The 14,162-nt window shown below is 38.0% G+C and overlaps 1 protein-coding gene across 2 annotated transcripts in view; it reads right to left on the bottom strand.

Moving 5' to 3' along the window:
* Positions 1-2,852: 2,852 nt before the first annotated feature.
* The window catches only part of cib2 (calcium and integrin binding family member 2), a gene marked incomplete at its 5' end in the record, with an annotated part of 23,724 nt that continues 12,414 nt past the window's right edge, over positions 2,853-14,162 (bottom strand). Inside the window, 4 exons of one of the 2 annotated variants that reach the window (XM_079449859.1) lie at positions 2,853-3,676; positions 7,257-7,452; positions 7,641-7,788; positions 10,649-10,760. In XM_079449859.1, coding sequence (XP_079305985.1) covers positions 3,655-3,676; positions 7,257-7,452; positions 7,641-7,788; positions 10,649-10,760 — 478 coding nt within the window. In that variant the 3' untranslated portion in view covers positions 2,853-3,654. The remainder of the gene's footprint in view (positions 3,677-7,256; positions 7,453-7,640; positions 7,789-10,648; positions 10,761-14,162) is intronic. The other variant, XM_079449860.1, reaches the window with a different exon arrangement.

Genomic DNA, 14,162 nt, shown 5'->3' with positions numbered 1-14,162 from the left:
TTCTGGGACATATTGCATTTGTAATTTCTTTGTATAGCATTATTGATTACTGTGCATACCTCGCTGACAAAAAGCTATTACACAATCACATCCAGTAATACTGATGCATCCCTCCCATTCACCTCCTGTAAAAGCTATTGAACTGATTCCTAAAAAAACACCCATACGGATTGTTTTCAAACTCCTGGGGCCTCATTGGGTGAATAAGATTAGAGGGCAGTCAAGGCCAGTGTGCATGTGTGAGAGAACCGCGAGTCACTGACGGCCCGTTTTATACCCGGTGTCCAGAAGAATCAATGCTCTAATGCCTACATTACACTTGGCGGGCTGAGTGGCTGTATCACACTGAAACAGAAGCACATCTAAATCACCAGATGCTCAGGGCGAGAGGTGTAATTAACAGAGGAGCATCATCAGCACTTACACCCTGCTGGTGGTTTTAATACACTCCTCGTAAAGGGAGTTAGAGGTAACTGGATAAGGAATTAACTGCATATTAGAGCAGGCGCCGTCATCCCTAATGACCGCACGCCGCTGTGATATCACCCAAACGGTCGCCCGCGGATCCACCTAGGCGTGTCTCGTTTAATGTCCGAGAACCGCTTTATGGTTACATAAGACAACCAGTTGGGAGCATTTGTGCAGTGTAGTCGTTTCCGGTACGTGAGTGTGTTTTAAAGTTAGTGGCTAAGAATATAAACAATCGGTGAAACCATGACAGGTTTGCAGAAACAGCTTTAGGATTGGGGAGGTCAGTTGAAATCTCTTGCATGCACCAAAAATGAAAGATAACTATTAGAGATAACTATTTGTAACTCAGTCATACAGACAATAATATTTCATTTTAGCAAGTTAGCAAAATGCTATAAAATGCAACAACTCCCTGGCAACAATCCACAAGACTCCAGCAACACAATGGCAAGTTTTGCACAGGAAAGCTCTAATATTTACCTCTGAAATTGTAAATATAGTTAATGGTTGTGCTACTCCATTGCACATGCAACTTTCTCTGTCACATCTTGTGCAGTCTTATTTTATCTTTCCATGCGTTAAGCAGAAGCACACACTCAGGGTGGTTTCAAATTTAGTTTGATTGCCTGGTCCAAAACCCTAGTTCGATTGCTCCCCCCTCCCCCAGCCCCTGCTGGACTGCATTCATATTATTTTATTTTGGCCCTAACCGCGGTTGGTTTGCGTCATCAAGCCTACAGCTGTTTACCCTGTCGATAGTAACAACGACGCAGGAGAAGTGCATAGCATTGCTCGCTTTCTGTGAAGTTTTGTTTCCAGCTTCAATCACGCTCATCAGAAAAGTGAGAAACACAAACACACAAGCACACATTTTTTCCAAATAATACGTCATTAATTGCGGTTCGCTTCGCTGCTGATATGAATGCAATTGTACCATATCAGCAGCGAAGCCTACTGGAGTTCACCCAGATCTTTCTTTTTAAGTTGACTCGGGTAAAGTTCGCGGGTGCGCACCCAGGTTTTTATCACCAAAAGTGCTAATGTGAAACCGGCCGAAAAGATTTGCTCCACACCCTTAAGACATGTTTACATTGTCAGATAAAGAGTAAAGAATTATTTGGTAAATTTATGTGCCTTAAAGGTCGAGTGTATGAAATTTTGCGGCATCTAGCGGTGAGGATGCTAACTGCAACCAACGTCTCACTCCTCTCCACCACTTCCAAGCACTACGTGGCAGACACAGAAGTAAGATGTCATCATGTTTTCGCTTCTTTGCCAAAGGAGATAACATATTTACAAAACACACTCTGTAGAGCAGTTTGTCCGATTAGGGCTACTGTAGAAACAACATGGCAAATTCCATGTAGATAGAATTATCTGATTCTAAGATAATAAAAAATAACGCTTCATTATGTAAGGTCTTCATACACCTCTGAACACATAGTTATGTATAGTAGTATAGAATTTATGTCATTAGATCCTCCAAAATTTACACATTGGACCTTTAAATGTCCTCACAGACCAGTTTTTGAGATGTTTCACACCACCCTGACGTAGAACGTGAAAGAAGAAGAATGAAACCTCACCACAACCCTAAAGTCAGTGGGCAGAAAGCAGATTGTATTTATTCATACAAATTATAAACCACATTGTAAAATTGTTACGAATTCCTGTGCGATTGTGTTGGTTTCACAATACTCGTGGTGACAAAATTTGACTTTCACACAAATACACTCACAACCTCAATAACTGCAAAAACACAAACACAACATAAACATTTACCAACTTAAACCAACAGAATTCATTTAGAATCAACATCAAAGCCTCAGAGGAGGACAGATGGATGTTGACCCTGTAAATCATCAATGGGACTAATATGGCCAAGGACAGTTGTGTGCATCTCGGCTGGAGATTTACCGGATGCTGGGGGTATAATCACATGGGTGCTGATGCAGCGCTGCTTCTAACGATCTCATTCAGCTTAAAAAGTCATTAAAGCGAAATACAACACGATGGCCTGAAGAATAATTGTCGTCTCATCTTTATGGTTAAGGCTGGTTGGTTTGCAGCTGAATGGAGCTCGAACTAAAACGATACAGGGAGAGCCAAAATCACAGTAGGAACTGATCAAATCATATGGCCATGAGGAAGGAATCAATGCCATCTAGATGCGATTAGTCTGTAATTGCAATTGTAGATTAATTTTGTGGTTTTGGCTCATATTCATAATAGCCGCATTAAAAGAATTTATGAATGTAATCCACAATTTTTCCCTGTCTTTTCCTTCCTGTTAGAACTAGCCCCGCTTCTACGCTCTTGTTGTAGGCAATTTCATTATTATTTACTCACACCAAGTACATGATAGAAAGATGCACACAAGTCAACAATCAACAGAAAACTTTTATTAAAAGTTAAGTCAAATGCCCTCTATCACATCAAATACTGAAAAAAAGTCAAAGGTAAGAGACAGTTTGACGCTGATACCTCAAGTTCGGACAGAGGGAACACAAGGGATCTGCGGACAAAACAAATACATATCATAAGATATGATAAGAGAAAGATAACGGAGCCCTTCATTCAACTGGAGAACATTTAGATATGATTGTCATCATGCTCCAGTTCGATAAGCATACTGAAAGAGGTTGAAATGGCAAAGCTGTTGTTACGAGGACACAAAAGGCGGGGAACATAATCTAATTCATGCACTCGATGGATAAAGATTGCATAGCTGTAAAAAACACTTGTTTACGGTAATGCCAGTGCTGTGCTTGTAGCCCTCTCTCAATCTCTGGTTTGTCCTCCATCCATTCCTGGATAAACAATGTCCTGTGATCTCCTGCATCCCAAACACGAGTCATTCGAAGTTGTGTCCGATGTGCCACAGACTTAGAAAGACATTTGTAGAAGCCCATTTAAGCGATTTTATGCTCTGTAGTTTTAATCCAAAAGCAGTTCAAAAGGCCTCGCCGTTCCGCCGTATCCTCTCTCTGAGAAAGCGACAGGATTTCTGAACCAATGTTTAAAGTTTTCCACTGGTGAAAAAACAGTCATGCATTTGTCGGTAATCCAGTCAAGTGTGCTTCCGGTGTCAACAACGCAAGGTTAACAATTGCAGATAGGCTATACATCCTTTAATGTGGATCCGTCTATTCAGTTTGTGGCGTCGGCAATAGTATCTTCCATTTAGATTCGTATATGGAAGGTGCTGTGATAGAAAAAGAGGATACGTGTATTAGATTAGAAATATAAGCACATATATTTGTGTAAGAAATTTTGTAGCATCTAGCTCAGAGGTCACGAATTGCAACCAACGGCTCACTCCACCCCTCCCTTTCGAAGCACTACGGTGGCTGACACAGAACTAAGATGTCGTCACATTTTCTTTGCCAAAGAGATAACGCATTTACAAAACAGGCTCTGTAGAACAGTTTGTCTGTTTAGGGCTACTGTAGAAACAACATGGTGAACTTCATGTAAGGGTACACACGGTGTATGTAGATAGAAATAGCTCATTCTAAGATAAAAACATATCGCTTCATTAATAAGGTCTTTATACACATCTATGGCGTGAAAACAGTATCAAAACCTCCCACAAATACACGTAAAAGATCAACATTCATGCACTGTATTCACAAATGCACGTGAGAGATCCAGATCCACGGGCTGAAATTCACAAATGCATGCGAGAGATCCAGACCCATGCAGTGCAATACACAAATGCACACGAGAGATCCAGACGCAAAACAACCATCCACTATTGCTAGCAGTAAAATGACGCACGTACTATAATTCACAAATGCACCCGCGACTGATGACATCAGGCTGCGCTGGAGACTGTACACAAACAGTGACAATAAGGGAACAATTGGGTTGTCATTATTATATAGATATTTTTAAATGACAATTGATTCTCAATCGCAATGATCGAGTGAAAGCTGTGTAGGGTTGCAGGTACAGTCTTCTTTTAAAATTTGCTAAGCGATCATGTTTATTGAAACGTTTTGTATATTGTAACGGTTATTTTGATTTAGTATTTTTCAACTTTCAAACATCTTTAAACGTGCGAAAGACACGTGACAAATGATTTTGACTGATCCGCCAAACTCACTTCTCTGTTCACATCACATATCAGATCTGTTTCCTTTTTATTCAACTATATGTTTTCATGAATAGATTACTTAAAGCATGTTGTGCTTTAATATATGTAAGGATGAGTGCTGCGGTAGTGAGACCTGAAAAGACTGAGAAACAACCGCTCGCCCGATCATTTAGACATGATTTATTTTACTCGACAAAGCATGTTAAACAATATAAACATGATGATCATTGGAGTGTCAATGTATGCTGTACTCTTTTACTAACTTTGACTAACTCAACCTAATTAGGAAACTAATGTAATGTAATGTAAGCTTGATGTGGATAAAACTTATTATGGCCTATAACCCTAATATCCAGGGCTTTTTGTTGCATGCGTTTTGCAGAGTTAGCTTTTTCGTTTGAGAATTTGTATTTAGCCTAAGATGCAATATGTATCCTATTAGTATGATGGGAAAAATTTTCATTCTACTTGCACCTGATGTTCCATATGTATTAATAACGTAATAACAGTAATAACTTAATAACGTAATAACAGGCCTATATATATTCCATTAAAACTGCCCTCTTTGTAATGTACAAACATCTATAGCTACAGTCTCCAGCGCAGCCGTGATGTCATCAGTCGTGGGTGCCAGTAGTAAATATTAAACACGTTTAATAAAGTTTTGATGAGGACGACTGACAACGACTTGTTTGTAAAATATAATTAAATAATTACTTCAAGATAAGACAGGGCTGCCAACCCTCATACAATTCACAGTTTTCTCACGCTCTTACGCCACACCTTTATTTTCTCACGCAGGATCTCACCCGCCATTAATTTAATTGTAATAAAATTTGTGATAGAAATGTCACAAAAACTATCTGTAGTTTTTGGGTGCTGCAAACTTTTTTCCTCAATGGTCTACCAGTGGACCTCAATGTTAAAATAAGGTGGTCATTGGCCCATCAAATGTAAGAAGGTGGGAGTTACTGTTTACAGAGATGGTGTAGTCAGCTAAGATTCAGTGCTAAGCTGAGACAGCTGAGGTTTGAGTGCAACCAGGGCAACCAGTGCAACACACGACGTTGGAGGCTAAATATTCAATATGTTTTAAGTTTTTAATAATAGAAATGTTTAGCGCTAGTCTCCACTGATGCTAACTACAAAACCCTGTTTAAATGGAAAATATGTAATGTTTTTAACTACAATGAGACAACTTCCATGGCAGCCCTGGATAAAATAAGAATTAAAATAAGATATAAATCTATCTATCTATCTGTCCGTCTGTGTGTCTGAATGTCTATCTATCTATCTTTGCTTTTGACCGTCAAATGCTTATAGCGTTTATACTGAATGCATGCAGCAAGTAGCCTAAAGTCTATATGTAGACAAAAAACAAACTCATTTGTATGGGAAATCATTTTTAATAAAAAAAACAACAGCCTCTGCACAGTAAGCAGCAGGCTTAGCCCAGCTGTTACCTTCACCAGTTGGCTTATTAATAAGCGTTTCTTGTTATTTCATCAGTTGTCATCAACAGCGAAGGTTTCCAACATTTAAAAGACATAATAAAATTATATTATAATATACTGACAATAATTCAAAAGAAAGGAAACGTGGAATAAGGTTGGAACGCAGAGTCGGAGCCCTGTTGTTAAAAGCTGTGTTGCACGATATGGACCATGCAGTCCACTGAGCCCCTGAAGCTGACTGGGTCTGGATCTCTCGCGTGCATTTGTAAATGACTGTGCGTGTGTGGCTCTCTCACCCCATAAAGGTGTATAAAGACATAGGTATGTATATTATAATGGATTTTTGTCAATAGATCCGAGGATAGGTTTTATAGCCCAACCCACCGGAGTCATTTTGGAGTCTCGCTGGACATTCTCAGCATGAGAATGTAAACCAAGCATAAAGATATATTAAAAAGTGTTCGAAAAGAAGGAGCAGATGGCCTTTGATAGCATTTAGATCATAAAATCAGAAGTGATGTTAACATTAAACTTCTATGAATCTGTCAGCGGAATAGCAGAAAGAATTTGGTTCATTGAGTTCATTTTGTCACAGATCTTCAAACAGCAGACGTTTACCACCTGTGCATGTTTCAGTTGGGGAAAGCGCAGCATCATTCTCTAAAAACAAATTTTGACCTCACTTTACTGTCATTTCAATTAATGTGTACGACATTCGATCAATATGCAGCGGTACAGCGGTTAAATCTTTCAGAGATCAACAGATTAAAAACAAGATAAAAACTGTTTCTTGTAGCACTCACAATGTATAAATTACATTTAGCCCATAATGAATGTGCCTGTGAGCTCTGATTTAGAGGTACAACATCTTCTTAATGTGCTTGAATGCTGAGTCACAGGTTTGCTCTCTCATGCAGTGATGGGAAAGCCATCAAGGCACGGTTCGATTTAATGTTTGTGTAATATCAAGTCCACTACGGCTACCCATATTTAGTGTTTTAGAGTCATACATTCAATCGATTTCTGTTGAAGTGCTACCTTTATTTTTATCAGTGGACCGATAAACAGCTGTGAATTTACATTGCAACCAGCCAATCACATTCGCTTTCACAACTCCTGCCAAAATGCGAACCTTAAACAACCATTTACAGTAATGCAACCGCAAAACTGAACTCAGATCAGCATGCATTAAAGAAAAATGCCCCTTTACTATAGCTACCCAATATTCTAACCTTAAAAAGTCAGGAGCCCTGGAAATCATGTTCTCAAAGTCAGCAAAGGAGAGTTTGTTATCTCCATCCAGGTCGGCCTCCTCGATGGCCTTCTCACACACCAGATTAACCTCCTCCGGTGTCAACTCCTCCTTTGTTAGCCTGTTTAACGTTTTTTCTAAGTCCTCCTTGCAGATGTAATTATCCACATTAAAGTCTAAAAAAACAAGACGTTAAGAGTTAACAACAAAAAGTTGATACACGTTTGCTGTCCTGTTTATGAAAGTTGCTTTATAAGTGTTTATTATAAACTCTAAAGCCGCAGTGATAGTCAGATTGTAAAACTTAGTTTGTATTATTTCAATTTTGTGGACAGGACATGAGGCAATGAAAAATTACTTTTACCGTATATTTTGAAAGCGTAAATGGCCTTTAGTTCTCTGGGGGCCATTTCACTGAGAACCGAAAACATGTCCACAAAATCATTGAAGCTGAGGTTGCCCTGGCCGTCCTCGGAGAACGATTCCACAATCCGATTTCTGAACGGGTTCTCCTGGAAATCAGAAATAGATATTTTTAGAATATATGAAATATTAATTCATTCATTTTTTGACCCCTCAAAATATTCTAGCTGGTATTCTTTGGAGTACAATGAAATGACACTAATTTAGTATTTGAATATGGTAGTGGTAAATACTTTACATGGTACTTTTGTATTCAAACAATTTACAATGTATAAATGCATACCAGTGGTTGTACACAAGCACGCATGCTGCAGATTTGGTTTTGCTGAGCGAGTCATGTATAAAATGTAGAAAGGCTGACTCCCCAAACTCATGCCCATATATTTCTTACTGCCTATTGGCCTAAAGGATTTTTTATGCCCTATAACAGCTGACTCGACAGCTCTAGAAACGAACAAAGCAATACAGGGTCAAGCCTGAGATTTCAGATCAGTTTGAATAAAATCACTAAAACAAATGTTTTATATTTATAGACAATTTGAGTGTTTGCACATACAAAACCTAATGCTATGATGCTATCGTGTTGTTAGTAATAGTATTTTAAGCAGTTCTTGAGTTGCTATGATGCACTCAACAAGACTCGACTCAATTCTACTCAATACTATATTCAATATTATATTATATTCCATATTCCATCTATTATAATCTATTCTGTTCTGTTCCATATTCTGTTCTGATCTGTTCCATGTTCCGTTCCATACTCTGTTCTATTCTATTCTATTCTATTCTATTCTATTCTATTCTATTCTATTCTATTCTATTCTATTCTATTCTATTCTATTCTATTCTATTCTATTCTATTCTATTCTTTTATAATCTGTTCTGTTCCATATTCCATTCCATATTCCTTCCCTTCCATAATCTGTTCTTTTGCATACTCTATTCTGTTCTGTTCTATATAGTTGATCCTTGTAAAAGGACAATATACTGAGGTGTCACTATTGACAGGTCTAAACAGGTAAACAGGCCTCCGGTAGTCTGAGGTGCTGTGAATTACTTGACTTTTGCACATAAAGGCTAATTATCAGACAGGCTTGGGTTGAAGTAGACCGAGATTTATGTTTATGAAGGTTGAGAGGACATTTGCAAACTGGAAGCTGCCGTGGCCTCATCAATCCCAACACGACTGCTCTCCATCAGCCATCCAACTCTGAGAGGGGGGTTTATAGCTCTATATATCTGGCACCCAAACGTAACGATGCTCATTTTTAAACTGTAACATCAACCAAATACAGGCTGGCTAAGGGTTGGCTTAGTATTATTGGGGAAAGATGAGATCGGATCTGCGATATGGCCATGATGATAAATACGGAGATTATTTTACACAGTAGCGTCAGAGATATGGTGTGATGACATCGCAATAACAAAGATGTATAGGCAAAAATGGCATACAGAAATATATTTGGTAAAGACGTTTGATGAATCATCTAAAACAGCTTCGCCGTGACCAGATGAGAAATGGAGCTAATAAACTGCTTCCTCTATGTAGTGACATCATTATGACTTTAATGGTAACATAATATACCGACTAATGCTCTCATTGGATTAATGCTCTCTTTGGATAGCCACTGCGCTCATTAAAAACCAATTCCACCCTATAAAAACAAGTTCCTATTATATTTGATATCAAACTACATATGTAGTGAGAGTCACTGCACAAGCATTCTGTTGTTTTAACAGGGACTGGAAATATTTCTGCACGTATATAGTATCAATATCAACAAACTGCATAGACGATCAGTGCTGAAAAGAACATGCAATCTTGGCCATAGTGTACATGTGTAGATAGTTTAATTCATGCCTTCTGTTCTAGCTTTCAGCTATGCTCTAACAGTATACTTAAGACAGGACAAAATCTATAAACTACTTACAGACAGTTCAAACAGCAAGTGTATTAAATAAAGCTATGTGTAGTGTAAAGACTCTTGGAGCAATCTATCTATAGAGCTTCTATATGATGGTGATAATCGGTAGATTACTTTTATTTGGAAAGCTCCACTTTTGATTGTAGTACTACAATCCTACTAAAATATATAGCTCAAACAGTGAAACATGGCGCTGCCATGTTGACATCATATAGCGCTTTCCAACCATCCCGCCAAACCGTTCTAAGCACAGTCTGAAACGGTTACAGTTATGTTTCCACGTGAACCGGGTTTGAAACGGCACGATTACAAACTGTTCTCGTCTCAGAATTTTCCTTAGACAACCGCGCCGAATCGTGCTAATGAATGTGCGCAGAAGCGTTATAGTTCCGTCTCTTGTGTTACAAAGGCATCGCGTTTGTGTTTACATTGTAAACATTTCCGTTATCAGCCCTGTGGTGGTATAATGAAACCATTTACGTACCGGCTGGCATGGATCGGCACGGTTAAGCAACAAGAAAGATTCGGCACGGTGGTGGAAAAGCGCTCATAGTTTAGATTCCCATGGAATGCATAAACTAGAAAGAGAAAATATATATTTTGAATGTAGGTTGATTTATATATAAGTATCTGGCAAATGCATAAAATCATATGTAATTGTATTGTGATGTGAAGTTTTTAATTAGACAAATATGATTTTCTTGTTCCCCTCTTACTTGCTTGAGGATTAAAAGTATGCAACATAATAAATGATGAAATGGCAATGTCTCATGGGGTGTTAACTTTCATAAGCATAGTTATATAATAATATCCCTCGCTCCCTTCGGTTGTGCCATATCATATAAACAGCTCAGCTAGCGTGGCCATTTAAAACCAATTTTGCTCTATAAAAACTTTTTCGCTCTATTATATTTCATATCAAACTAAAAATGCAGTGAAGTCCATTGCACAAGCATCCTGTAGCTTTAACCAGTGCCAGAGAATGTAAAAAAACATAATACTTAAATGTGTGTACAAGTATTACCTTCAGTTCTGGCATGTTGACTATGAGAGCTAAAGGGACTTTAACATCAGGGTCATTGGTGTAGTCCATGGGAACCAAATGTGGAGCCAGCTCGTGGTATCGTCCATGCAAACTGCAATGCAGAAAAAAAAGCAGATGTGTTTACTGCAGCTTCTCTCGACTCAACCTTTCAAACAGACCTCATTAATTTTATTCACAACTAATGAAAAACGAGACTAAAACAAAACGGACCATTTCAAATGTAAAAAAAGGAGACCAATGTCTGTGTGAATGTAAATGTGAATCTGCTGATTTACTAAGAAAAAGGAAACAAGACAGCATGAGTCTTGACTGTTAGAATTTATAAAATATAGCAAAACAGACAACTCATTTATTGTATTATTTGCTAAGGCAAAACAAACAAAAAACAAAAAAACAGGCTGTCACAAAACATAGCAAAAGAAAAACACAAAACAGACTGTTGCAAAGAAACAATAAAGCAAACCCCAACAACCCATTAAGTATTGTTGATACCAAAAATAAGGCAAATAACAAAAACAAATCTAAACAGCCTGTTACACAGAAAAAAACATACAAAAACCCAAAATACGTTTATTGTTTTGTTTGCATAACCAAAACAAAACAGGCTATGTCACAAACAAACAAAAAATTCTTACAAACCATGTACTGTATTGTTTATTTGTTTGTTAATATGAATTATTACTGTACACTGGCAGTGTTTTACCCTTTAGCTGACAAAGACAAAGATTTTCAAAAACATTGCAACCACTCAGTATGAAAGGAAGTAGTGCTGCTAGCTATAAGCATGCAGATTTCACAAGGCCATTTTGTCTATCTGTTCTGCACATAGAGAGCTGGACTGTGGCCAGCCAGTGGTGAATTGATGACTCATTCTCAGTATGGCTACTAGACACAGGGAAACGGACACTGTAACAGTGAAGCAAGAGAAAAAAAAACACCAAGGATGATGTAGCAGATGTTCAGTAAAATCCAGGGCTGTAGGGACACGGGAGATGATGGGATGAAATTAAAGTTGCCGAGAGAAAAAAGAAAGAAAGAAAGAAAGAAAGAAAGGTTGTCTAGTGTTTCTGCTGTTAGAGAGAAATCTCATGTTGCACCACAGGCATCCAATCAGGATGCAAGGAAATACAAGCCAATCCATAATGATTGCAGATAACCCTTCTCTAACCTTGTATAGCAGTGTAGCGGATTGCACCTGTGTGCGCCTGTGTGCACAGTAACAGAGTGTTTTATGTAGGTGATAAAGTATAAGACTCCATTAGGTTTGCCGGTGATTGTTCATTTTGTTTCCCATGCTCCACTGGACCTGTTATCAAAACCAATCTCAGTGTCATTGCAGTGGGACAATTCATCCAAATGAATCAAAACGGCTTAACGCGTCGTACAGTACATAAGAGCCGGAACCATTTACAGAACACCGGATGACAGCACGACATTATAGAAATGAAAAATAACATTACTGAAAGTGAGGTCGGGAGTAGGTGTTACAGTTGCTATGCAAATCAGGGCTGTAGACAAATAACAAAAGCACTTGACAAAATTGCTAAAACAATACTCAACAATTCTAAATATGAATGAAACTAAAAAACTATAACAACTCTGGTTCCAAAAATTAATGTCTTTAATATTTAAGTTTCTTCTCCAAGACAGCAAAAACTTAACATAAAATGATAGCAAATTATGACTTTTTCTGGTTTTCATTTTGTGTGTCTCACAAAGTTTCAGAAGAGATCTTAATTTCCAAACAGTAGGCTACTTGAATGAGCAAATTATTCAGATGAAGGTACACTTTTGCTGACTATGAACAATTGCCTACTTTCTATCCATTTTTAATTTGACCAATGTCTGAAAACAAATAAATAAAAGACAAATATGAAACAAAATATTATGAAAAAAATAACAATAATCTTGTATGGTTTGGAGTGCAGCATGAACACCCTAGAAACATATCCACAACATTGCAATAACTTTGCACAGATAAACCAATTAACCATGGTTTACAACAGTAACCATATTTGAACCATGATATACTGTATCTATGAAAATGTTTCCTTTTCCATAAATGTAGTCCAATTCATTGAACAGCTATAGGATATTTACAGCCACATGTATCTAATACAATCAAGGTCATTTTCATCTGGAATGCAACACAGCTTTCTAAAAGCATCGTGATGCATTATAGCACACGGTGTGTGGGCTTTAGTGGGGTAATGGCAGAAGATGACAGAGCGCTCTGGGGATTGAAGATAAAGGCCTTCATTGCAACATTGCAGAGCCTATAATGGTCATTAGAAACAAATGCATTAAACATGTCATTAACCCGCTTGCGTTATGTGTGAAAGCCCTGTTAATACACACATGGTTTTTTTCTCCCTGTTGCAAATCCAGTTTAGAGGGCCGACTGTTAACAAAAGTTTCTCGGCTTGAATGCACACATCTGACAAAATATCTGAATGCGTCACGCCCACGTGCCACGGTGAGGCTTATTCACTGTCACAGGAATGACCCACGTTGAGTCACCAGGGGACTTTAAAGCAGTAGGATGGGTTTCATTATGATAACTAAGGCCTTCCATTAAAGTTGCTTGCAAACAAGCGATGGGATTTTGCTAAATCAAACAGGAAAGGTAATATAAACCAGGGACTGGATAACCTAATAACACGAGGTGCCAGTTTTTATTTTTGTTGTAAATCACTGAAGTGGAATTCAGTGAATTAAATTCATCAGGTCCATCACAGTGTAAGAAAGGTGTAAAACAAACGTTATATAGAAAGATGAAAGATGAAAATATTGATAAATATGTCAATTTCATTTGACTTACATATACACCTAAGAACCCATAGTCTCACAAACACTGATGATGTTTTGAAAAGGTCCTTTTAAAGATTTATCCTCGACTTTTAACTCATGAAGTCTATGAGCGACATCTACTAAACATATCTAATTCCAGAAATCAAATTGCATTCTCAATTCAGTTCTACATGATGCACAAAACCTGGCACTTTGCTGTACGAGTCATGTGGCTTCATTAAAATTGACTTGAAATTGACAACCACAACCAAATTTGGCAACCAAACTTCACCATTTCTTAAACTACTAAATCAAGTAAACATCATACTTCTTTGGCTCACACATAACACTTGCATGCCAATAATGACCTATTGGCACACCTGCGTACTTGTCGACCTCATACCTCACTTAAATACTGTGGCATACAGTTTGCCCGTACCGTATGAACTCTCTTATTTCAAATTTTTCAAGCCGGCGTTATAGAAGAGCATCCACATAAACGTCCATCACAGTCGCAATAAAATCAAATTTAACTGTCATTGTGTCCATCGCCAAGAACTCAAACAGAGATGCAGTAAATCCTCTTAACATAACGCAGCATAATGCCCTGAATCCCATCCCATCATACTTTCAAAGCTCACACACCTGGAAATGCATCATGAGGTGTAGCAGGCCGATCTGTCAAGCTTTATTCAAAATACTT

Source organism: Barbatula barbatula (assembly GCF_947034865.1).
Source record: "Barbatula barbatula genome assembly, chromosome: 25".
In the NCBI taxonomy this organism is placed as follows: Eukaryota; Metazoa; Chordata; class Actinopteri; order Cypriniformes; family Nemacheilidae; genus Barbatula; species Barbatula barbatula.
The sequence above is the reverse complement of the archived record's forward strand: the minus strand, read 5'-3'. Positions and strand labels throughout refer to the sequence as shown.